General features: G+C 30.9%; 4 protein-coding genes across 4 annotated transcripts in view; 2 read left to right on the plus strand and 2 right to left on the minus strand.

Annotated features, from left to right (window-relative positions):
- The window catches only part of LOC109608466 (uncharacterized), a 64,963-nt gene extending 53,446 nt beyond the window's left edge, over window positions 1–11,517 (minus strand). Inside the window, exon 1 of the mRNA XM_049970489.1 lies at window positions 10,939–11,517. Coding sequence (XP_049826446.1) covers window positions 10,939–11,517 — 579 coding nt within the window. The remainder of the gene's footprint in view (window positions 1–10,938) is intronic.
- Window positions 11,518–12,643: 1,126 nt separating this feature from the next.
- Window positions 12,644–14,099, plus strand: LOC109608464 (adenosine deaminase-like protein A). The gene is made up of 4 exons (XM_020024903.2): window positions 12,644–12,739; window positions 12,795–13,461; window positions 13,740–13,840; window positions 13,893–14,099. The coding sequence occupies exons 1-4, from the start codon at window positions 12,707–12,709 to the stop codon at window positions 14,088–14,090; spliced, it is 999 nt and encodes a 332-aa protein (XP_019880462.1). The 5' UTR covers window positions 12,644–12,706; the 3' UTR covers window positions 14,091–14,099.
- On the minus strand, window positions 14,082–19,033 carry LOC109608516 (GTP-binding protein Rit1). The gene is made up of 5 exons (XM_020024954.2): window positions 18,707–19,033; window positions 18,428–18,484; window positions 18,297–18,370; window positions 17,576–17,767; window positions 14,082–17,521 (listed from the first exon to the last, which is right to left on the minus strand). The coding sequence occupies exons 1-5, from the start codon at window positions 18,894–18,896 to the stop codon at window positions 17,270–17,272; spliced, it is 765 nt and encodes a 254-aa protein (XP_019880513.2). The 5' UTR covers window positions 18,897–19,033; the 3' UTR covers window positions 14,082–17,269.
- A 97-nt stretch (window positions 19,034–19,130) lies between these two features.
- Window positions 19,131–26,738, plus strand: LOC109608515 (spatacsin). Its single transcript, XM_020024953.2, has 11 exons — window positions 19,131–19,160; window positions 19,401–19,656; window positions 19,717–19,911; window positions 19,968–20,304; window positions 20,359–22,181; window positions 22,232–22,411; window positions 23,586–24,732; window positions 24,784–25,085; window positions 25,145–25,521; window positions 25,582–26,142; window positions 26,218–26,738. Exons 2-11 carry the CDS (start codon window positions 19,627–19,629, stop codon window positions 26,573–26,575), a joined length of 5,310 nt encoding a protein of 1,769 aa, XP_019880512.2. The 5' UTR covers window positions 19,131–19,160; window positions 19,401–19,626; the 3' UTR covers window positions 26,576–26,738.
- Window positions 26,739–26,816: the final 78 nt, after the last annotated feature.

Genomic DNA, 26,816 nt, shown 5'->3' on the forward strand with positions numbered 1-26,816 from the left:
TATGCTCTTTCCGACTGTGCTTTCTCACATTGTACTTAAAACATTTTTTTGAATTAAAAAAAAGGTGTATCCACAAGATATTATTTGTATAAATTTCTAAAGTCCAAAAGAGAGCTTAAAACAAGACAATCAGCCTGCCATATTCAATACATTTGAAGAAGATGCAGTTAGTGCTGAAGTCGAATGATTTTGTGGCAACTGATCGTTTAATTTGTTATGAAATTAATGATTTAATTCTGAAAGGGGAGGTGCATTTTTTCCTCAGTTCCAAGAACCTAATGTTTATCTCATTGTATTAATTTGCTTGTGGAACGTTCGAAACAATTGTTGATTATAATTAAATTATCGTATTCATGATGGAGACCACTCCGAGAGTGAGAGTTTCGTATTTAAAATGATGGCGAATGCGGTTGGAAAACACAATTACGATTCTGTTGCAATTATTCTGAAAATTAAAATGTGTAAACACAACAACCCATTACGTTAATGATTTAGTGGATGGAGAAGCAAACTTTATATTAGTACATTACATTTGTGTTAAAAATCCGCTACTTTTAACCTTTTACTTGAGTAAATATTGCTAACAATTAATAAATCGTACAAAGTTCTGCCTTCATAAATTTCACCACACAAGATACACGATGAACGGGCACAACAAAACAATTTAATTTTTCTTTGATGGACGGATAAAATATGATGTTATCATGTAATATACCATCGATAATGAACATATAAAACATACATTTAAAAATAGATGCTATATTTCATCACAGAATGGGAACAATTTATATCAAAATAAGCCCGGGGTTTCCATATTTACAGAAATGAATTCTGTGGAAAATGCATTATCGTTGAAAATCGTTGTTTTTAAATGGAATTGTCAAAAACATCTTGAAATATGTTTTATATTATTATATCCTTTAGTCAAGCATACACGGTTATTTGTCCTTAATTAAAATATAAATTGTATAGTTACAAATAATGGTAATTAGAAAGATAATTTTGATTTCAAAGCCAATTCAATAACAATTATTTTCTAGTGCACAAATTATTATTTATATACAATTATGAATACAATTATTAAACAGAAGATATAACAATTGGACAGAAAAGTTCGTAGGCTAACATAGAAAAAATCTTTTTTTTTCTTGATAGAATTTGATTTTATTATTCAATATTGTTGCCTTCGAGGGCGTCCTTTCAGATCGATACACTTATTCCAGCGATTTTTCAACTTTTTGACTCCTGTCCGAAAATTAATTTTCCGTGAGGTGTGCAAAATATTCCTCCGCGAACTGAATTTTTTATTGATAGCCATCTTTTGAGGTTTGGGAAGAGATAATAGTCCGATGGAGCTAAATCTGACGAATAAGGTGGATGGGGAAGCAATTGGAGCTTTAAATCGATGTTCTTGTGTGCCGGCGCATTGTTTTGCAAAAACAATTTTTTTTTCGTTTCATATGAGGCCGTTTCGCATCGATTTCGGACTTCAATCGCTCCAATAATTCACAGTAATACTCGCAGTTGATGGTCTTTCCTTTTTCGAGGTAGTCCACGAAGAGTATGCCATGGCAATCCCATTGGAGGGTATCGAAACCAATATTTCACGGTGTTATCTGAAGGAGCATTAGCCCCATAATATTTATACAACTTTTTTTTTGTTTCCTTCGCCGTTTTACGTCTCAAAAACTAATGTTTTATGTGAGAACGAATATCATGATGCCAAATACGTAACCGCAAATCAGCTGTCAAAACAAATCTAAGGGCTGTGTCGCCCTGAAATTTGACATGTCGGTCTAAATATGAATGGGCTATAAGGCGTCATAATCTTTTTCTCGATTGCAGCGTATTTTGGTGGTCAAGGTGGTAACTTTTCAACCCACGTGTTATACAGAATAATTTAATGGAAAGATAATGAATAAAAAAAACTATGCACGTCATAAAACTTCCAACAGAATTTCACTCGAAAGATTGAACAAACGATATTTTAATTAATTTCAACATTTTTATGGTTTTGAGAAATCTCAGATGTCACAACAAGATATTCACCAAAATCTAATTTAATTAAAAAATGTCTCTATTTTTCCGAATTTAAACTCTTTTTTATTCAATAAAATACTTATGAGTTATATATTGATTAAATAGTCATTTTAAATTATACAGAAAACCCTTAACTACTGATTCAAAGCAAAAAAATTATATAAAAACTAATAACAAGATGTCTTTTTTAAGTACAGAATCTAAATGTGCTTCTATAATTCAAAAAATGGGGAAAATGTTTTGCAAAATTAGAATCTCGACGCCTTTTTTAAAGCCATTTTAATATAGTGTTTACTAGGTATAAAAGTAATTTGAGAAAACCACGACTCGGCCCAATATAGCGAAAATACGGATCCTAAATTTTAACCCAAACATGCAATAACCAGAGAAATTGGGCAAAATATGCAAATGCAAATGCACATATGTAATAACCCATAATCCGGTGTCTAGTTACGAGTTTAGATAAAAATTTCAGCGTTAAATGTATGTTAAATGTAATGGAGTATGTTACGCCGTATGCTCAGTGTTACTATTAGTGAATCATTGCAGTGTCTCATAAAGGAAATTGCAACACGTGCTTTGCATCTGCTCTATTTATTCAAGCACTGCATTAACCAAATCGACATTAGAAAGACATTAACGTAATCTAATATTAATAACCAGCGATTGGTTATTCGATCGGCGACGCAATAACCGTTATACGGCTGAGCAAAAAGACACACTCGCGGTAATCGAGATCAATTTTACTTGGGCGCTGGCTAATGAACAAAGCTTTGCCGGATTCTAAAACCGCAGCAATAAAACTATACAGACCGAGAACGGACGGTATGTGGAACACGGGCTGTGCACAGGTTTAAAAGACGATATATCTTAGCGTCCGGAACAGTTGGAAGATGGGGCCAGAGTACACGGGTTTTAATTATTTTAATGTCTTTTTAACGCTAAAACATCATACAGTTCTTTAATTATTTTCGCATTTTTTTTTTTTTTTTTTTTCAACTGGTGTTCTTTATAATTATATTACTCTCTTTATGCACGGATTAATGGGAGATGATAAATTTTTATGCACCCTTTTATATTAACTGGACAGAGTTTTTATACAAGGTTGTTCAAAAAATTTCTTAGTCGTAGTACTTAACTTTACACAGAAGTGAAATTTTCCACAATGGACCAAATTGAACATCATGCAGTGATTAATTTATTTTTTTAATAAAAGGGATATGAAATTCATATCGCACTAGTCAATGTGGTAGGAGAATCTGTTCGTTCAAATACAATGGTTTGTGACTGGGCTGATTTGTTTAAGTGATCATGGAAGCTTTGAAAATGATCCAAGTGAAAGGGTTGATTATTTTTGGAATAATTGGACTCATAAAAAAATATTTGCCATCATAACAATTCCTTACATAGCTCAAAAAGCGCTGAAGTAAAGCACCAATTATAACAACATCCTGCCCATTTACTAGGTTTAGCTCCGTATAATTTCTGGCTCTTAGTATACCCAAAAATTTTGCCAACCTTACGAAAAACTATTCAAGTAAATGATCTTCGCAAACTCGTTGAACCACGGAGATCAATAGTTAGTATCGATACTAAGTATGAATCGCATTGTATGAACTAAATCGAATGTCTGTGGTCAAGTATTTAATTATCATTGTATACTAAATGATAATAATTTAAAAAAGAATCCGCGACTATTTCTAATCTTGCTTAGAAATCTGTAATGTAAATGTGTTTTACTCTCCTTTATTTTAATTTTAAACTTAATAATTATTATTATTCTTTTTATTTTTAAAAATTCTAATTTTTACTATACAGAATGTTTCATAATATATCCGAATTTTTTTAATCCAATATGAACTTCTAAATAAGTCCAACAGAAAATGAGATAAAAAATGTTAAAGTTTGTAACAAACCTTACTCTACAACTTTTTTATGCAGTGTTTACTTCTTAATATTTTCGATTATTGTAATCCAAACAATTTTTATCTGTTTTTGTGTTGCAAACGCCTATCAACTAAAATCTGCGCGGCCAAATTGGCCTAAATTTTGGTGAGTAACTGTAAAAAGATGCACAACTACGTTCACTAGTTTTTATTGACGAATGCCGCCAGGAATCCGTTGAGGTCGGAAACTTTTCAGACCACCCTTATACATTTCTGGTTACCCTGTATATATAATTCTTATTTTTTTTAATTTTTATTTTAAACGTATATTTTATAAAAAATATATTCTTGTAGTCGTTTAATATAAATACTTTGTTTCGCTAAGATTTGTTTCAATAAAAACCAATATTTTTTGTTAAATATACTTATATTTTGTTAAATATATTTAATTCAGTATGATTATATAGATATATAGTAGACAAACAGAATGATCTTATTTAATATTCATTTTATGCATACATTTTAGCATAATTTTATAAAAGTATTATTAAAAGTGTTATTACTTTTTGCCACTAAACAGGTTTTTATATACTTATATTTTTACTCCCTAATTTTGAGTTTTTAGTTTTAAATATGTTTGGATATGGACTGATTTTTTGAGAATTGTTTACTTTAAATCTTTTATTAACAATTTTGAAAGAGAAGATACTCATAATTACTCTTCTTTTATTTTATTTTTAAAAACTTTATATTATAGCATAATTAAAACTAATTTTTTTGTTAAATATATTTTTATTACCAATTTATTTTAATTTTTATTTTAAAAATTTTAAATATATTGCAACGTTTTTGTATTTTTGAAATCGTTGGACATTAATTATATATTTACATTATATATATTTTTTTAAATTTACTTATTCCTTTCTATTTAACATTTTTATGTAATAACTAAAGCTAATTTTTATTGTTAAATATAGTACTTCATTATTCAAAATTTGTTTTTTTTTTCAGTTTCTATATACATATAACTAAATAAACGGAATTACCTTAATTGATTAATTAAGGTATACATTTTAAAAGGAATATACCAAAGAATTATTATTAACAGTGTTTTTACTTTCCATCTTTATTTTTATTTTAATTTTTGTCAATATTTTTTTAATTAACAAAAAAACATTTTAAAAGTATATTTACTCAGTAGATTTGAGTTTTCAGTTTTAAGTATGTTTTTTTGAAAATTGTTCACCTTGAATTTTTTTATAATTACTAGTTCTTTTTTTAATTCTATATTTTACATGTATCATAATTAAAACCACTTTTTATTAGTAAGTATATCTTTTATTATCAATTTTTTTATTTTACATTTTACACATGCATTTTTGCATAAATATTTAAAAAATAAAATGTTTTTGTCTATATTTTCAACATCTAAGTATACTTATATTCGCTAGATATTTATAATTAATGTATTTTTAATTCTTGAACTTAATTTTATTTTTATTATCATGTTAGTAATTTATAATTAATTAATAATGGAGAAAATTGGAAAACTATTTAAAAATTAATTTTTGAGGCATTTTTGAAATGTGTTATAATAAAAACCTTAAATAAATTTAAATTATTCTATAAACTTCCATTTGTAATGTTGGTATGATCATGATGTATTCATACTTAAGGGATTATAATAATTATTTATATTTTTAGACACCCTGGCAATATATATATATTTTTTTTGTATCAAAAAAACGTTGAACTGAAACAAGCCACATCCGCGAATAATTCATCAACTTATTTAATACAAGTTGACAAACAAAACGGTACAAAACGCAGCAAAACGAATGATATTGCCAGATACATAAATCAACGCATTCACCGGGCAACCCAATTTATCAGAGCACGTCTGGGCTCTCCAAAGTATCCGTCAACGAACCAGCCGCATAATTATAATATCGGGCAGGCGAACTATCTCCAAACCGAGAGCTTTCATCGCTCCAATTAGAAATTGACGTGGCGAATATCCGTCTCTCCCCTGTCTCAGTTTGGGGTCATTCGGATAAAGCGTGGAGCAGACCCGAGAAATATGAGACCGGGCTAATTATGTGTTGTAATCCTATCGCGTTTCTCTAAAAGCATTCGCCGGAACACGTCGAAAAGCATTAAAGGTCTTCGGCGGTAATACAATTATTTACCGGTTTGTACACGCGAAATGGAAAACTTTGGAGACAAATTGATAGTGAAACAATGCTAAACAAATTTAACTTTTCATGTGCAGCGATGCAATAGTGAATTGTTGCGAATTATTTTATAACCGGCTTCTGCTAGAATCGCAGAGTCAGGATACAAACCATTATATTATGTTTTGAAACATACATTTAAAATGTAAATCTCCTCCGGTTTATTTTAAATGAAGCTTTAAAACTCCATCATCGCGTTCAAAAACTGCTTATTGAACAGCCGTGGCAAAACAGCCAGAAGGTTGAACTCCCTCACAAGAAAACTTAAGACTTTAATTATGCCTGAAAATGTAAACATATCAGGAAACCGGGAAGGAATCACTTTACTTACAGTAACTAAATACCTTCACCTCAACTCCGTGGAGTGGAGCGTAAAGAATCGAATTTCAAATAAACAACGTTTTCTCAAATATTCTAGTATTTACTAAATACGCGAACGAATTGATAAATTTAATTATGCATATCAGTTTGCCCAGAAGCGCACTGTACGTAACCGATTGACGTATCGTTTTATTTCGGTTAATATGAAGGTCTAATATAATAGTTTCTGGTCGCGACGTGCACAAACTAAATTCACCACGAATTGATGAGCGGCAGAGGTATCGAGATCCGAAGCCGAGAGTTCACATAACCGTTTGCAGATGGCAACTATCACGATACTCTCGAGTATTACATCAAGTGTTTGCCAATGTGATTCCATTAAGTTCACTTTGTTACTGGACTGAGTTGCCTTTTGTCGACCGTGTAAATCACGTCAGATGCAGCGTCCCGACGGACCGTTTTGACAAAAATGCGTTTATGAAATTCGTTCGATTGTGTGAGGATGGAATAGCACAAACAGGTTCTACAATATCCACTTACGCGGTCCATACGACTGGATAATATTTAAAAATTGATTTATTAACAAAATACCCGGCCCGTAGCTTTGAACTTATTTTACTTACTTGCCATTTATATAGATGAGGTGAGCTTCTTTACTTGCATTATTTAAGCGGTATATTGCTCCTTACTTTCTTCTAAATTTAAATTTCATATATCATAATATTTATCATGCCAATACTGCATTTAGCATGTCCGCTATATATATAATTTTATTAGATATTTCGATATTTTCGTATTTGCTGGCAAACCTGCACCATCTGTACCAGTGTAGCTTATTGGAATCGTAACTAAAGAATATAGAATATCGGAGTATGTTATGTAATTTTAGTCGATAATAAATACTTGCACAACACGAAGTTGTTCGTTCTATTTTCATATTAATTAATAATATTTATAAAAATATAAATTATTTTTACTGTTGTTAAAATAAAAATATTGGAATTGATCAAAAGTTATAAACTAAAAATATTTTAATTTTCAAAGTAGAAAACTTTAATCTTCTAAAATAAAAATCAAATTAACAATTTAATATTAATTAAACAGAGCTATAACCTGAATATGAATCTGGAATACTTGAATATTCTAATATAAACCCACAATTACTTATTAAAAATTCTATAACTTAAATATAAATGTAAATAAAATATATAGAAAAAACCGCAAACTGGTTATAAACATTACAATGCTATATTATTTTAATGAAAATATATTAGATGATTTACTATGAACAGTGGACATAATTATAACAACTTATAAATATAATATGTAATAATAATATAATAAAATTATTAAAAATATAAATGAATAAAAATATTATTTTATTTTATTAATGTTGTGACTACTATATATCTGGTCATCTAATTATATTATTTAAAAAGATGAGTACTTCTTTATTTTTCAGTGAGCAAAATACTTGTTACTTTACAGTCAGTCATTGTTGATTGTTTACCAGTGGTAAGAAAAATTATAATTTAGCGTTACCGAGAGAAATAAGAAGAAATGGCTAAGAGCTTATGCCTAAATAAAATAAGTCAATTGTTTCTCCTATTATTAAAATATTTGGAGAAACGAGCCAAGTGATAGGTAAGAAAAGTTTTGTGGCTTCAAAATACTGAAATTATAGCTAATCTGGAGGAACTTTCTGTTAAAAATAGTTAGTAAAAATATTGAAGATATGATGTTCTTAAAAATGTTTTTCAAAATAAAAACGATCCCGAACACAAATCCAAAATTGTGACGGATTGGTTAAAATTCGTTATCGATGTTTCGTCTTGCCCATCTCAATCTCCAGACATCAACCCAATAGAAAATTCGACATAAAACTTTTACAAATTTAAAGTAATAGATATTTATATTCACTTATAAAACAAAAATGCTATTATATAAACTGTTAATGTTAAATTAAATAACACAGATATAATTATTGAAAATCCTTTTCAAAATTAAAGTTGCTATATTTATGTTTATATTTCATGTTTTTTATACTTGAAAAAACAAATAAATATGTAATATATAGAATAAAAATATAGTAATTTTTATAATATTATATAAAACAATAATAATAAATTAATATTATTTTAATAGTTCACATTAAATCAAAGAGTTATAGCTAAAATATTTAACATGTTAAAAACTACCTAATTAATTTTAATGATATGTAACATTTCTCAAATCTAATATGACTTATAAACTGATAAATTAATCATTTTGTTGGCATAAAAACATTATAATAAATCAAAGTAACTAATAATCTTCAAATGTGCAGAAATTCTTCATTCTATTAATTGGATTTGTAGATTTTTACCTATGCATTTATCATTAACACTAACTAAATGTTATTAAAAAGAATCCAATTGAAATAAGTTCTCTATCGTCGATTGAATGTATTTTCCCATCTTTTATTGACAATAAACAAGTAATATACCACTTCAAGAAGGGAACTTTCGAAACTTTTTTTTTTAAATATAACAATATGACCTTGGACCCTTCATTGGAAAGTTGACAGGTCTTTCTATCTTGCTGATCACCTTGTTGAGGGTTGAATAATATTAAAACGTAATTACCACGATTTAATAACTTTTTATTATAACAATTGTTCAAAATCTGGAACATTTACTTATTGACAACATTTTAATTTGTGATAGGTTTTGTCCTAACATAACATTTCCGATTTTACTGTCCTGATCTCAGGTCTTATAATTTTCTTTACTTCATCAATGTTATTTGGTTTTTGAATACCTTACTTTTGAGACGTTTCCAGCAGTATAAGATCAGGAGAATTCTATCCAGACATTGGTGGACAAAAACAGCGTAGAGTGTCGAGATTCCATCATGTTGAAGCCATAACTCCTTGTCGATCAAATTACGAGGTTCAAAGGATGTGAGAATATTAGAATTGGCAAGTTCATCTTGGACAAGACGAAAGTATCTTGCTCCAATAAGTTTGTCATCAAAGAAAAATGATCATACAAGTCTATTTTGTATTATACCAGCCTAGCTTACATATTTCTCATGTTTAAGTATTTTTAAAACTGTCTTATAATTAAAATCATGATCACGTGCGAGTTCACGAGATTGGACCTCTATTTTGTTAATGATGTCTTTTGTTAATGGTGATGTATTTCTCAGAAAAATCTCGCATTGGGTTCGCACCCTATCCACACAGCATCAATATTTTATTTTTTATGAAGTAACACATTTTTAATAAGTTTGTTTCTCTAAATACAGCATATTAGTAATTAATCTTAACAATTATATTTGATCGTTATTCAACTCTCAACCTTTTGAAAAATATTAAATGTTATCAGTACTCTGGATGGATCAGTGTTTCAGTCAACTCTCCAATGAGGGGTCACATATATTGTTACATTTAACAAAAAATGTTCAGAATTTTTTAGGCACTCCTTGCAGGGCTACATGCGAATTACTTGAAACATGTTAGTAAATACATCCAAACGTTCATGAGTCTCAGGAAATTTTCGAAAAATTATTTGACTCCTCTGTATAGAAAGCACAAAAGAGAGTAAGATTTACTCTATTCTTAAAATAACTGAATTTTATCTCCAAAGTTGGCCAAAGAAAGAACACGGTACATATTTACCCCTAATTATAAAAAGCAGAAGTATAAGAAATAAATATTAAAATATTTTTATATACTTCTTTTTTCATTAATTGAAAAAAAATTTTCAATAAGTTCATTCTAACCAGCGATTTATTAAAAATCATAGAGGCACAGAAATAATACCTGACTGATTATTAATTATTTTGATTCGTCAAAATCTACAAAACATTTATAAATATGAAAAGCATTGTTCTGCAGAAAACGTGAAATATTACCTTCCTTCGGTGCTGAATAAAAATGATGCACGATGCAATTACATACTTTAGGTAGACAATCTAAAATTTTTCGATAAGAATTGATGCGATTATAATACGACAGTCGAAATAAAATCCACTGCATTAGATATTGAGAAATAAATGGAAACGAATTAATAATATAAAAATATCACGCAGAACAATCAGACCTAACGTTTGGGACGTTAATTGAAGGACCACAATTTACGCCATTGCACGACCAAAACTAATGGTGTGTAAGAAAAATATAAAAATCACTTAAATTTTATTAGGCGCTACGTAAATGTTAATGAACTTTATAAAAATCCTTTTTTTAAACACTAAAAAACATTTTTCGGTGTCATTTAAAAACAATCTTATTATTATTTAAAATATTTCTTATACAAATTTATTGTTAATCAGTTTAAACTTATTCTTTTATCATTAGGTCATTCAGGACTAAATCTTATTTACTTATAGACTTATTCAAAAGTAAACAGTCCAGAAAACTGAAAATTCTGAAGAGAATCTGTAACTTCCAGTTTTGCCTCTTTGCCACTTACCGCAATTTTACTGGTGCTCGTCAACCAAATACCATCCTGTCCAGTTGTGGACGTTTTCTCATCGTCATTGCCCACGATCTCGATGATATCCTTAGGTGCCATCGGTAAGTAATTTGTGCCATGCTTGTTGGCGTTTCTCTTCTCCCTCGTGTTGTTCTTCCTTTCGCCAAACTTGAACTCCTCCAAAACTCTCAAAATTTCATCTCTACCTCCGGCGCTGCGTAACTCGTTGATAAAAAATTGCCGGAAGTCGCTCTTCGATACAAACTCACTGCGAATCTCCGAATTTATAAGCCGGTACACGTAGTGCGAAAGGCAAATCTCAGTCAGGAAAATGAAGAAGACACAACAAACAACGCGAACGGTATAACTGGGATTCAAATTGTTGCCCTGGAACTTCTTAGCGTCCGAACTATCGCACTTTTTAACTTCGGTGGCAGACATAACTCCGCATTCACATTGCGCTATCCGTGTGGAAGTTGTGAAGTTGTCGGAGAGTGGCGCAAAGTTCTCGAATCGACGGTCGGCAACAGACTGAGTGACTGAATGTATTTCGGTCGGCGTAACACGCGCTATCATCTTCCGAGAGGCGCAAACATTGTTTTGTTTAACGTAATCGTTATCAACTGACTTATTTACATTCGATTAAGTTATGGACTAAAGGGGGACATTGCCGAGTCAAGATTGTGAGCCTAATGAAGTACGATTGGATAACTTGGCTTTCAGAAATTTCCCATTAACAAAGTTTAGATTTTGCAGACTGGGGATTTTAATTTGAATTGTTGTAATGAAGAAACTAAGCATTAAAAACATAGACATTTTCTTAGTCTTATGTTACTTACATCAACAATTGCTTTCTGCTTTGTTGACTTTATTTCCATCCAGGAAATTAAAACCAAAATAATTTTGGTAAAATTGACATTGACCGACATCTATTTATTTTATCGTAAAAATAATCTTTTCTTTACAATTTATGTAATTAATATATGAAATGGGAAATTCTTCTTAATGAAAAAAGTACAATCTCATCACTGAATAAAGTAAAAGCAGATTTCACACAACTGGCTTATGTAGAAGAAAAATAGAATTATTAATGGAAATTTGCTACTTAAGAGAATGAAGAATTCCTATCTTCGCATTCATGTCTTAATTCAAAATTTGCAGTGACTTCCTTTTTAGGATTTCCTCAAGACAAATGCATTTTATTAAATACAAGTCAATGGAAAAATAAGTACTGTTATGAGAAATTTATAAATCATGAAGTATATTAGGAACAATAGAAAAATATAATGTTTTCTACGATTTTCTCTATGTTCATTTTCTCATAATTATTAATAAAAATTGCACTAATATAGTACTATAGAAGATTTATAATACTTTTCATTTAATTTTACAATACATTATAGCTTCTTTTTTTAACTTTCGATTATTATTACAATTTTATCAAACTTATCAGTTTAATTTCAAATTAAGATTAATTCAAAAAAATCATCTACATTAAAAATTTTAAGTATGTAGCATTAAGTTTACATTAAAGGAGGTATTATATTATTAATTTTAGACAACACAATGAGTGTTTTAGTAACATGACTATGAATCCCTTTGAGTTTTCTTTATGCGGTGATAGTGTAATTGTAAGTTTATAACTAATGGTATGCAAACACGAATACAACTTACAGCTATACGTTACAAGGTTATGTTGTAATAAAAAGTTAATAAAACATTTTTACAACTAAACAGTTAATAACTCTGAGCATTAATAATTACAATGGAGGAGTTTTGTAAAGATTTACCTAAAATTGTGAGCTTCTAAAAGTTTACTAAAAGAAACGACATATGATTTTTTAATATTTTAGGAACTACATGCTCATTTAAATGGATCTCTCTCAGAAAAAACACTAAAAGATTTAGGTTGTCATTATGACTCTATATCAAAATATTCAAACGAACAAGGCAGGAATTTAAAAGTTTGTTTTGAAGTATTTAAATTAGCTCATAATGTAACCAAAACGAAAGAGGCGATTTATCTTGCCACATGCAGTGTCATAGAAGAATTTTATCAAGATAATGTTGTTTATTTAGAAATAAGAACTACACCAAGACAAGAGACTGAGATGAGTAAACAAGAATACATTGAAACTGTAGTAAGTGCCATTAAATCAAACACCAATGACATACTGGTCAAATTAATTCTGTCCATTGATAGAAGACATGATCAAAAAACATCAAATGAAGCTCTAGATTTAATAATACAAATGAAGCAAAAGTATCCTGACATTATTAAAGGCGTAGATCTAAGTGGAGACCCTGTGGTTGGTGAATTTGATAAAGAGTTGTTTATTAGAGCTACCAAAGCTGGTCTGCAGCTAGCCTTGCACTGCGCAGAGGTAAAAAATGATGAGGAGGTGTGTGAAATACTCAAATTTAAGCCAGACAGAATTGGCCATGGGACTTGTATACATCCGCAGTATAACGGGAATGAGGCCAATTGGATGTTATACAAAGAAATGAAAATACCTTTGGGTAAATTCTTCAAAATTTTTCTTTTATGCGTCATATGATTAAATCAAAATTTGATGTTGCTCAATTTATAAATTTATTACGGGCATTAAGGAGGATTTCTGAGAATTAAATAATATACTAGGGTGTAACAGTTATTACCTTTTAAAAGTCATAAAAGTTTTAACTTCCTAAATATGTCATTTTAATTAATCTCTGTGTTAGACTGCGTCTCTCAATTCCAGAGTAATTTATTATCACATTATTTTTTTAAATATAAACTAAATTTTGCTTTATTTTAGAATGTTGTTTAACTTCAAACGTAATATGTGAGACATCGAAAAGTTATGAACAACATCACATCCGGGAATGGCTGGAAAACGGTTTTCCTTTCTGCGTATGTGTAAGTCTAATATTTTATGTTATTTTATGTACATTAAATATGCACATTTTAGACCGACGACAAAGGTGTGTTTTCCACCAGCGCCTCTAAAGAATATTTCATATTGGGAAATACATTTAAACTAAATCCTATGGATTTATGGACCATATCTTATAACACTATAGACTATATATTTTGTAACAACGACGAAAAAATTAAATTAAAGGAAAAACTGACGAAATGGAAAAGTGAAAATTCAAAGTGGTTTTAAAATATTTATTTTTGTAATGTATAATATAAAAATTAATAAATAATACTATTATAATACAAGTTTAATTAATAATTAAATATTAAAACGTTAATAGACCGTGGAGCTTGTTTAATGGAAAGAATATATGATGTTTGCTATCTATAAATACTCAGTCTTTGTTGTATTTCATGTAAACATATTTTCTCGGGACTAGCATGAATATATCATTATACAGGGTGTAATGCACAGTTGAGTGTAAAAAAATAACCTTACAGTCTTCTGCTATTTAAACACAGGTTGCACAAAACGTGCGACTACATATAGTGGTGGTCTCAATACAAAAATAAATATATTTATTTAGATACACGTAACTCGCATTTAATATAATTTAATAATTAATGTAATTAAAAGTCACATTTTACACACATCACACTTGTGATGAAATCTTAAAACATTAATTACAACTATTTAACGTGACCTGACTCCACTCAAATTAGTAGCACTTTCAAAGTCCTGTGTTCACACAAAATATATATAGGAAAAATAACCACCAATGGCACAAAAATGTTTACTGGAGATTCCGTTAACAAATTAACTACCTAACAAATTAATTATTATAATCTTCCAGATTTTCGATTGTTTTATATAACAGGAAATATTAAATAAGTTCCACAGTCGTAATTTCGTTATTGGAAGATTGAGAATAAAATTAATATAAATTAATATTACTGGCGGCCTAAAGAACTCTACCTCCCAAATAATATTTATAATAAACAATGTTGTCTTAAAGCTTGCAATAAATTCTTTTTGCCACCATTTTTTCTGCATATACCGTATATCAATGCTCTAGTCCACAAAACAGCAGTATAAGCTCACAGTAAATTTTTCTTTGTATTATAAAATCAAATTGCATTTCGTGAACAAAGCATCTGTATTATTTAGTTTTTTTCCAGTCCAGCTGCCATGAGTTAGTTGACATAGAAATATCTACAACAGTGCTACAACGGAAGAAAACATTCTTATTCCATTACACACATTTTTGCAATCCTTAAATGCACATGATTTATATAATATTTACAATACAATGTGAATTTAGTTTGTTTTTTTAGTAATGTTATCACAAAAGATTATTCACGTAACATTGGCAATATTGTCAATTTTCAAAAAATATTTAGATATTTTGTGTAATTTATTTTAAAACTAGTAATTTGTCTCCAAAACTCAAAGTAGAGTATATTTAACTTAAAAACAACATGTAACAATACGTAATGTGAAACGTTGGTGATGTATTTATTTTAGTACGGGAGTATTACCTGACGTACATGTTGTTCTTTAAGAATTCATACTCCATGACGTTATTAAATGCATATTTAATCTGTTTATGGTAATACTACGAACTACTGATTGTATTGCTTGATCTTCCTTGAATTGCCCACATGTTTAACACATATTTTGGGTAAGTCAAGGAAGTGTTATTTGATTTTTCTGGAGGATTGTATCAATGCACAATACATGTTAAGCTCTAATTTTCTGACTAAACATAGACTCTTGCACATTTACCATTTTGTCGGAAACATCAAACACTCACACTGATTTTAACTGGATGTTTAAAGTTTACGTTTAAATATACTTTCTTGAATAAACTATTTTTAATGGCAATTTGTTGCACGACAAACAAGCATATATTTAAACGGTTAACAGCAAATCAAAATGTTGTTTTACAACCTTTTTAAAGCTTATTTATTTTTAATTGTTTTTGTATCTTTTTGAGACACATTCACACCCATACAATAAATATACTTCTGATTATTGCTATGTATATTTATTATAAACATATATACATATACATTAACCGACTAGTTATTTGGACTCATCACCAAAAACACTGGGAGAATAATTTGTAAAAAAAATATATTTGTATTACAGCAAGAAACGAAACAAATCTGACTAGGAAGATAATTTGATTTGATTTTTTTGTAGTTTCGTTTAATATTTATCGTTTATATTCGTTGCGGGAAAAATGCGCTTCGGATGCAAATTCGAAATTAAACAGTGATGTGAATAAATGTTTTAGGTATGATGAAGGAAAGTCCAATTATTTTAATTCAACGATTGCGGAACGGTTTTTTCCGTTTCATTTTTGTTTTGTACTTCACCTTTATATAAATAAATGTTGTATATAATATATTAAAATAACTAGACTTTACGGGATATTTTGAATTGTGCGTATTAAATTCGGCTGTTGTGAATTGTGTATTGCAACAAGTCAGAAACCAATCGCAGTTTCTTAACGTTCCTTCCTTAATCTCACAGGTACGATATTAAAGCAAAAATACAATACGGTCTTTTATAAAGCCTCATACAGGACAGCAAAACATAAAATAAAATATAAAAAACATCAACAAGAAAACTGTACATAAAATCGCTCATATAATTAATTTATAAATGCAACAACTCACACACACACTCTCATTCAGACATAATCATTAAAATTATTTACACAGTTTTAAATTCATTGCGAAAGACTATGGTACTTATATCATTAATGATTGTTAAAAAAATTGTGTAATATCAAATGTAAAACTGAGACGGATTTACACGATTATAGGTACTCTATAAAATTAAAATATATTTTCTGCCCGATGTCTAGCGTTACACCGAATATTACACAAAGCACACTTCATTTGAGTACATTACGCATCTGGGTTAAACGCTTAATGTAACCAAACTCATTGTTAGCCATTAAATTGTACTTAAAATTGTAAAAAATGCATCTGAATAAAAATTGGCAGTACTATAGGAATGTGGCTCCTAAATTACTAAAATGTCACAATTCACTAAAAAGTTTAGATGCAGTACGAGGTTTTTACTCTGTAATTGTCGTTTCCTAATGGGGATTGTTAGTCCAGTCAAACGTTTACGTATTTGATTGCGAGTTCTCAAACCGTACAATGATCAAAACTATTAAGTAAATCTGTTATTCAATACTATTGTGGTCTTATATGAAATTATAAGTGAAAAATACGACTCGTATAAGAAAATACAAAAATAAACGAATACACCGGGGGACTTTCGACGAAACCGCTAATTTGTCCAATATTCCGACCCCAAAAACACCGTTTACCCGTCCGAAACCCAAAGTCCCCCGCCCTATCCCAAACCTAAGAGGCGAACTCGTTTCCTTCGCCCAGATCCCACTCCTACGAGTTGAAGTTCGCGTGCCTCTTCCTCTTGAACACCAAAGCGAAGATGCTGCGGAGCCGCCACCATTTACTGTGCCGGTGCGGCTTCCGATCGGTGCCCTGCAAGCCCAGTTTCTCCCGTTCTTTGGTGCGGATCTCGCGCACCAACGTGTGGAAGGCGTCATCCACGTAGGTACGGAGAGCCGCTGAGGTTTCGTAGAACGGACAGCCAAATTGACGTGCTAGAGATTTGCCTTCTTCAGTCGTTACCTAAAATGGCGTTTATCAAATCGATATTCACGATGATTTTAATAAAATATTTACTTTGCGTTGCATTTGGAGATCAAATTTGTTTCCAACCAAAACCAGGGGAGTGTCCTCGGAGGCGCGGACCTTCTGGATCAATTTCCTGTACTCTAGAGCTTCTTGGAAACTGTGTCTGTCTGTCACACTGTAACAGATCAGAAAACCTTCACCACATCGCATATATTGATCCCTCATCGCGGTAAATTCCACCTGGAAATAAATTAATGCTTGAGCATTGAACTAAATGTTGTCCACAATAGATGAAATGAGTATATAATTAAAGTAATGTGACTATATAAATATATTAAATAATATAGCTTAGTAAATACAAAGCCAAAATATAAATTAAAAATGAATAATATTTACTTAAGCTTAAGAATCAAAACACAATCAATAAAAATGATTTTAAATAAATTCAAACCTTTTGACAAAATTAATAATATTAATGTTAACATAAAAATTTTGTTTTAAAGACAAACAAAACAAAAATATTTTAATATTTAATTCATATAGTGTAAATAAATTTAAAAATTCTTACATATGATGTGCTATTGCAGTTCTAAAAGTGACAATAAAAAAAATTAATTCAAAAATTGTAAAGGTGAATGCAATATTATATAAATCATGATTATATGTGTGCACTGCATCTCACTTAAGTGTTTAATATAAATTACAAAATCCTGAATGTATATTTTATGTAAAAAGAACACTATAATTTTCTTATTTGTGTGTTATTTACCTGGCCAGCTGTGTCTAATATATCCAACAGAGCAGGTTCTCCATCAATTACAGCTTGTCGCTGGTATGAATCCTCTGAAAAACAATCCAGTTCAAGCCCTATGCACTGTTAGTCTGAAACAATTAACTCACCAATTGTTGGGTCATGATAATCCATGAAACTATGACTGACAAATTGCAGAGTCACAGCTAAAATATACAAAAACACAAATGGAATATCACACAAATTGAATGATACATTGGCCTTGGGGTTGATATTTTGTTATGGTACATTATACAATTAAAATTTTAACTGATCATAAAGAATGTGCAAGCGAATTATGTATAACTTGGCGAAATGGTGGTGATTTCATTGATGATACTAGAGGACAATCCCATTAAATATTTCACAGATGATTACATTGGTCTCACCTGACTTTCCGACACCGCCGTCGCCAAGTACCACAATCTTATACACTCTCACGCCACTTCTAGTCTTGTCCTGATTGCTGCTGGCACCAGCAATCGGTCTATCTATATCAATTTCCGAATCTTTTGCAGATCTACTACTCTCCTGTCTGGACAGTTTTCCCTTTTTCTTATGGCTTGCCTCCCCTGCCATTCTAAATATGTGCTTTAAACTAATTTTAAATAATTCTAATTAAAGGTCTACGTTAAAGTTTTGTGGTTGTTTTTAGTTTTTATAAGACAAATATTGATATTTGTCTTCGCCACTCCTGGGACTTTTCACTGGACCATTGCACAAATGACATTTCGACACTTCGACAGCAGCGACATCTATAAATATTTATAAATCCATAAGTTAATACTTCGCTATATCAAACGTATTTAAATACTTTATTAAATTTTATACATCCAACGATGGGTAAGTTCATGAAATTATCTAATAATAGTAATTTCTAGACCTCTATTAGTTTTAAACACAGTTTCATGATTCCAATTATTACAGTTTTCTATTTTGGACATTGCCAAATGTATTATAAATTTCAGGAAAACTACCACAGTAACATAATTATGTAAAAAATTACCCGTCAATATATTATATCTTAAGTTTTTACAACTAAGAATATCAATGTATGTGTAATTCAGCTGTTATTTATTTAAGTAAGCATCAGCATTGATTTAATTCAAAATTACAATCGGGTGGTCGTGTCCGCTTAGGCAACACCGCTTATGATATAAATAATGGATTGACAATTGTGTCAAAATACCAAAACAAACCATGTGATGTTATCAAGTAAAAGTACAGATGATAAGTTCAACAAATAAACAGAAATGATTCATTAAGTTCCTGACTCCCACAATGTACAACACACTCCGTACTCAGCACAATGGGAACGAATAAAGAAAAATTAAACGAGGTATTAATCAGTTTTTAAAACCTTTGTGTTGTGTTATGTACAATGAACTTTTTTTTAAAGTTTTTTAGACCGGTACCTCCTCCGCATTTGAGTAAGGAAAACGTCGCCGTATGGGTAGGATGGAGCTTGAAGGGCGACAGAGAAGTGGCAAGGGAAGCAGCTGCCAAAGGATTGCATTTGGACTTGGTGGCTATATTTTTAACACTGAGAAGAAAAACGACACCAAATGGGGCTAAAGAGTGGTTTGAAAAAGAAGTATGTGTTATTTTTGTGAATTAGTGTAACAGTTTATTAAAATGAGTGTTTTTTAGGTGTTGATCTGGGTAGATGAATTGTTGTCTCGTAAACAAATTTTCAGAGCTTCACATATTTTAAAAAACATTGGACTCAATCCTGAAGCTGAATTGGAAAAAATATTTTACTCAACTAGTAATAAGGAACTAAGAGATTACATTGGACAACACTTGGAAAAAAATGAGAAGCTGTCTGATAAAAATTCATCCCTTTGGCATCTATTGGAGTTGATTTTGAAGAACAACATTCTTATTTCAAAATACAAATTAGAGGACACCAGTTTAAAATATTTAGATAACAGAGATGATAATTGTAAACATGAAATAGCAGCTAAATTATTTATTCGTACACATGGTAAGTGACAAAATAAATATTTTAATAACTTATCTCTTATCACGTAAATTTTAGATCTTAAATTGCTGCCTTTTTTAACGGCCGAAAGTTTATGGAGACAATTAATTATTTATAATGATACAAAATTATTAAAAGCTTGGATAAATATTAATTTTAACACCAAAAAAGATCATTATATATCTGATAATTTACTACAAATATTCAAATTTCCTATTTCAAGTGATATGTTAAACTTGTTAAGTGATAAAATATGTTCTCCAACAACCAATGAAATTATTTTAAATGAATTTAGTAAATTTGGAATTTTCTGCAGTGCAGATTTTAATAACTTTCAAAATATTTTAGTGAGATTAAGTGCTTGTGATAATATTTGGAAAATGTATGATATTTTCTCAAAAAACACATCAAATATCAATGTTAATTCTTTTTTAAGTCTGCTGCATAATTATTGTATGGACAATAAATTTTATAATTGTTTAAGTACATGCCTGAAGCCATTTGATATAACAGCTGTTATGGAATTGACAAATTCAGCTCATTTAAAATTAATTAATCAGTTTCAGAATTTAGTTCAAGAAAATTTCAGGGAAGACTTATTAAGTAGTAATATTTTGAGAGTGTCAGATTTCTTATCTGACAATATAGTTCAATTCATGACTGATAATTATGATGTACTCTTAGCTTTAATTATATTTACCAATGACATTCAATTTCAAGATGTTATTGACACAAAATCTCTTAAGATTAATGATATTGAATTATATCCTGCATTGGAAAAAAATCTTTATTCTTTACAATTATTTCAAAAAATTATAAACAAAAAGTCTGTAAAACCTATGAATACACTTACCTATTATAAACTCTTGGAAAATAATTTACAAGTGGATATAAAAGAATTATATGCATTTAGATACAGAAACATACCACTTCCAAATTTTAATGATGCTGAAATAGTACAAAAATATGGCTATTCAAAACAAGTCAATTATTTATTTTATTTAAAACAATGTAGGCCTAGCTTGGCAGCCACTTTGGTTGGTGCAACTGAGGATAAGCAGTTAATAGTGACAAAAGCTACAAAGCTAGCTATCAAGAACTTTTCCGATGTTGAAATAACGGCTAGTTGCATCTCCTTTATGGAAATGATTGATGTTGACTCCACTTTCCTCAGAGTAACAATACAAGCGGCCAACATATTGTCTTCAAGCTGCGATACGGATTACATTATTGATTTATTCTTGAAAGTCAATGAGGATCCTCACAAAGTTCTCCATAAACTTGAAAGTGTCGTTGTGGGCAGCATCAATTTCAAAGATTTGAGCAACGAGGATGTTCTGGTAGATGCCATGCAAAAATACGAAATCGTATGCCAGTTTTGCTCCATTCATAATATCAAGTTGCCCGAACAGTTTTTAAAAAATTGTGCCTCTTACAACATGTGGTTGCCCTTTCTAATCTTCGCCCAATTGAAGAACTACCCAACAGAACAGATTAAATCGACGTTGCAGTCACTAAAAAGTCCCAACCTTCTGGAGCATATAATTCATAGCGTTAGTCACGACATCCAAATCGATGATCACGACGTCCTGATGAAGGAACGCGACTCGAGAAAGTCGTTTTTCTCCCGCATTGGTCTGAAAAAAACCGTGGACAGTGTGGATGGTATGTATTCCAGTATTACCTCACAATCCAGTTTCGGGAGCGCTGACAGTTCCACCGGCTCCGAATTGTTGGAGATTGATATAATGAATACGAAGGCCACGTTGTTGCAAACATTAATCAGGTGTCATAACAGTACTGATCCACCCAGAGCATTATTGCAGGCATGTCAGTTGTACAGGTATCCACTTTTAGCTGTATTGGCGACAAGCTACGAGGTAGGTTGATTATAAAAAGTGGTTATTTTGTTTAAGGTTTGTTTTTTTAGCCGGACTCGGTCATAACCAATTGGCTCACTTGGTTGGCGGTTTCTACGGAAATGTGCCAGACCTTTACTAACTATGAAACGGTAGCTCTTTGTTCAAAGTCAGTTACCACCCTGTTACATGGCGCTATGATGAGACAGTACCCGAAAACATTATTACAGAGCTTCGAAATATTCATTCCTGTGAGTATATTTTCCCTTTGTTGTAACAGATTAGCTTTCAATAGTTAAAATATGTAAACAATTCTTGAGTGTAATTTTAGTCTACTATTACAAGAAACTGAATATTTTATCTCATACATTGTGCGTCTTTTAAAATGGATAAGTTGAATGGTTTAAAAAATCAGAATACTAGTGGTATAATATTGCAACAAATGTATTATCAAAATAAACTTTAATAAATAATGTAACATCTTGTATAAACTAAAAAAAATTGCATCAAAAACAGAACTGTTAAACTTTATTATTGGTCTCACAAAATTCATGGAAAAATTAATTAAAAAAAAAACAGAATATTAACAGTTATATTTTTCCAATCAATACGGTTCGCTCTATAAACAGCTCCCTCCCTCCTTGACTTACTCCAAATTTGTGAACGAATAAATTCTTGATTCATAGCTCGCCATTTTTTTCTAAGTAAGCTCCCCTAAATTTTGAAGCTGATAATTTTGAATGTCTTGTCTTTGAGAGTTGTCCCATACGTATCCAATTGGATTGGAATCTAATAAAGGCGAGGGCCACTGCATTTAAGTAATGCCTTGATTTTACAACACGGAATTTCTTGCATGGTGAAGTCTGGCAATGTTGTCTACAAATACGGAATATATAAAAAATAAAATAAATTTACTTTGTTGACCATGTAGAGCTGCAAATATTTAAATAATATTGCTGGTCCAAATGAACCATCCTTTTAAATTTTTCTCTATTTCGGTCAATATTGCTACAGCTTCTCTTATTGCCCATAATTAGAACATTAGACATTTGAACATCCATATTATGGTTATTCTTCACTTGATCTACAAATAATAGTGTGTAGTTTTTATTTTATAGTGGATGTTTTTAAGTGGTGCCTATGCTGGTCCTTTTGTAACTTAGAAGCATTTGATGAAATTATCGTTATCAAATGTCGCATAAAATACATATTGGGAGCTTAATCAGAAATTTCATTGGTATAACCTGAGAGAAAAACAGGTAGCGAATTTGAGACGCCTGTCTTCTTAGGTTCAAAAGTTTTCCTATGTTATTTAAAAGTCTTTTACCTTTAAATATTATTCATATAGTGATGTAGGTTGAATTTACTGCACGTGTCACGAGCTTGAGACTGAAAGTTTAATCTGCAATATTTTTATTTTCCTAGGATTGTCCATTGAGGCCATTCTTGGAGTTCCTCAATCTATGTATTAACCTTAACAGCGACATTTACTTGCTGGATACAAAACTGGCTTCGTTCTCCGATGCTTTGAACAAGTCACGTAGGAACAGCGTACTAACGGACACCGACCACGAATTAACTTATTTAAAAAACAAAACTTGGCTAGAAACAACCGCTTTACATTTGTTGTGCGCCATGTTGCAGTACAACTGCAAGTCCTTGAACGAGGAGATCTCCATACTGAAACTGTTGTGCGATTTAAAGATCAGCAAATATTTCACTATAGATTTTCCCAACATAGAAAATCTCTATGAAATTTTGTATCTGGTGAGCAAATCCAATTGTAACGTTAAGTTTGATGTCAGCCTCATGTTACACGTTGCTGAAAGTCGCAAAGCTGTTGTGGACTGTATCAACAAACTACTCGATTTGAATCAATTCGAAATCGCAGTAAAAGTTGCTTACATAGAAGGACTACCGGTAGATATAATATTAATCAAAGAATGGCAATACAAATACAAAAACAGAGACTCCAATGACACCCAGTTTTGGGAAGTTTGTAACACATCTTTGGCGGAACACAGTGTAACGGCTGATTGTGTGATAGATTTCTACTTAGACTGTTTGAAAACAATCCATAATAACTTGGAGAAGTATCACCTGCTAAAGTATGCCTTCCAGTGGGCTTTGAAATTTGATCTGTCTTGTCAGTATAACATAGAAATGGATATGTGGTTAGCTTTTATGCATTTGGAAGAGAAGAATAAATCATACGAGGACTTTAATGTGGTAACACATCACTTATTATACAAAGACATGCTAGATAAATTAGAGAACATTGTACCCTGTAAAGAAACACTAACCAAAGATAATAATAATTATTTATGTAAGATGTTGATAGAGTCATTGAACAGAGGCAACTTTTGGCTGGCTTTAAAATTGGAACGCATGTTCGGATGTAAAAATGCAGATATGGAAATACTGAAATTGTGCTTTTCCTTAGCGGAAGGTATATTGTTGCCATTTCAGTTGAACACCCAACAAAGATTGTTGCTGGCAAAGGGGGGAAACTTTCGCAAACTCAGCTACAGAAGAACTTACTTGTCTTCCAGGATTTCTAATGTCAGCTCTGGTAATACACGTTGTCTAGCACAAAAACAAGGAATGAAATATTTTATTTTAGCATCTCATTCTCCTGCGACGGCGTCTTCTTTTATCCAAGGATCGGATGGTGTTGATGCTCCTTTACAAGACACCTTGGCGATGTTACATTCTTTAACCGAAAAATTGACTTACGGCTCTCAAATGGCTTACCGAATATTCATGTCTTATAGGATCAGTGTTAATATTGAAATTCCATACCAGGTTTTCGTGCTGCATACAGATTATATGAAGATGTTGAAGGATGCATTAGAAGATGACTGTATGAATAAATTAGAAGTCATACACGATTTCATCACCGTATTTAAGTGGACAAAGGAAGAGGTAAATAATTGTTCATTTATTGTTGTTCTATTAATTTACATTAACAATATGATATATAGATTTCCGATTTTATCTGTGAGGAAATTGTCCAAGCCGCTTCTGCCTACGTGAAATCCAATATTGACATTTTCACTCTTTGGGACCTGAATGTTAACGAAAATTATCACCTGGTTCTGCAACTGCTACAGGACAATTGCTCTCTATTAGGCTATAAAATCTATACGTACGCTAGTGCAGTTCATAAAGTACAAATTACTGCATCTTCAGAATCCAAAGTCAAGATTAGTGAGCTTGCTTTGGTTATTGAGTTGTTGATACTGGCCCATAACTGCTTCACAACCGATTGCAACATGGAAGGGATATCTATCATACTCAAAAAGTGTCAGAGCGTTATATCCAATTTGCTGACGTTACGTAGTTGGAAACTGATAGTAAGGTAATATGCGTATACACACACCTTTAGTTGTAGAAATTAAGTAAAACTTTTCATTTGTAGGTTGTTGACCGGAGTAGCTCGCTACACTGAGATGAGTTACGTATTTCAGATATTGCGCGAGAACGACCAGTTCGAATTCCTTCTAAGAAAAGGTTCTCGCAATGACAACGCTTTAAAAGTGGCCCTATTGGAATACTTAAAGAAATACTGTCCAGATAATCGAGAATTATATAAAATAGTTGCTCTTCACTTCACCTTATTCTCGGAAGTTGCTCAACTTTGGGAGAGGGAAGCTCAAAGTGTCATAAAAAATCTAATCGAAATTTCTAAAATGGAGATGCAAAACAATAAAATTAATCCAGATAACGAGCCTTTCGTTTTACTGTCCAACAGCGAGAGTACCAAATTATGTCTGCACAAAGCTATAGAAAATTACACTCATGCTACCGAATTCCATCTGCAAGGCGAAAAGCTTGCTAAAGCCATGCGTTCGGCTAATCAAGTCGAATTATTAGCTCTTCAAGTCTCAATACTAAATAAACTTCCACCAAATGGAACTGCTAATTGTATCTTGAATGTGACTAGTTTGCAGATCACTGGACTTATCACCAATTATCTCAGGTATGACAATTTGACACTTCTGGCTTGTAACTTTTATGTAATTACTACTTTTATATACCACATTTTTTGTTTTAGTTTCGAACAAGCTTACATTCTCATCCAGGCATACAACTTTCAGCCTGATTGGTCGTCTGTGTTGTTCGAACAATGTATCCTCAAACAGAACATGAATTATTTATGCCAGTTCATGAACCACTTACCTTTAAGTGACACATTGGTACACGATATATCCAGGAAATTTTTGAGCGCTAACATTAACAAGTCTGCGGAATTAATCTGTATGAAAAACATTTTGGAAAAACTGTCTTCTGTGCACACTAAATATAGAATTGCTAGTGAATTAGGATTTACAGATTTAGTCGAGGATTTATTGTCGAAGGGGCAGTTGGCTTATTTAAAAGACACAGTGTGGAAGAAAGGATATAAAAGTTGATTATTCCATATTAATTTTATTCCACATTCTTGTTTTCTTTAAAACTGATAGTAGTTAAGACTCGAATATATACATAAGTCTTGAATATATTGGTTATATTATATTTATATGTTATTGTATTTGACCTGTGATTTCTCAAACAAATATATTTTTACTACGTTAATAGATGAGTTTTTTTAATATTTTAAATACTCACATGAAAAATATGATACAGTTTACAAATTACTAAATAATTTTTTTA

The sequence above is a fragment of the Aethina tumida genome, chromosome 1 (genome assembly GCF_024364675.1).
Source record: "Aethina tumida isolate Nest 87 chromosome 1, icAetTumi1.1, whole genome shotgun sequence".
NCBI classification, from domain to species: Eukaryota; Metazoa; Arthropoda; class Insecta; order Coleoptera; family Nitidulidae; genus Aethina; species Aethina tumida.

What these genes read in the sequence shown, in the direction of transcription:
- LOC109608464 (XM_020024903.2), top strand. Translation starts at nt 12,707, where the DNA reads ATGGAGGAGTTTTGTAAAGATTTACCTAAAATT. An exon ending in GTAAAGATTTACCTAAAATT is followed by an intron (nt 12,740 to 12,794) that starts GTGAGCTTCTAA and finishes TTAATATTTTAG; the next exon opens with GAACTACATGCTCATTTAAA. An exon ending in AGAAATGAAAATACCTTTGG is followed by an intron (nt 13,462 to 13,739) that starts GTAAATTCTTCA and finishes GCTTTATTTTAG; the next exon opens with AATGTTGTTTAACTTCAAAC.
- LOC109608516 (XM_020024954.2), bottom strand. Translation starts at nt 18,896, where the DNA reads ATGGCAGGGGAGGCAAGCCATAAGAAAAAGGGAAAACTGTCCAGACAG. An exon ending in CGGCGGTGTCGGAAAGTCAG is followed by an intron (nt 18,485 to 18,706) that starts GTGAGACCAATG and finishes TGTATATTTTAG; the next exon opens with CTGTGACTCTGCAATTTGTC. An exon ending in TTATCATGACCCAACAATTG is followed by an intron (nt 18,371 to 18,427) that starts GTGAGTTAATTG and finishes ATTGTTTTTCAG; the next exon opens with AGGATTCATACCAGCGACAA.
- LOC109608515 (XM_020024953.2), top strand. Translation starts at nt 19,627, where the DNA reads ATGGGAACGAATAAAGAAAAATTAAACGAG. An exon ending in ATAAAGAAAAATTAAACGAG is followed by an intron (nt 19,657 to 19,716) that starts GTATTAATCAGT and finishes TTTTTTTTAAAG; the next exon opens with TTTTTTAGACCGGTACCTCC. An exon ending in TTAAGTGGACAAAGGAAGAG is followed by an intron (nt 25,086 to 25,144) that starts GTAAATAATTGT and finishes TATGATATATAG; the next exon opens with ATTTCCGATTTTATCTGTGA.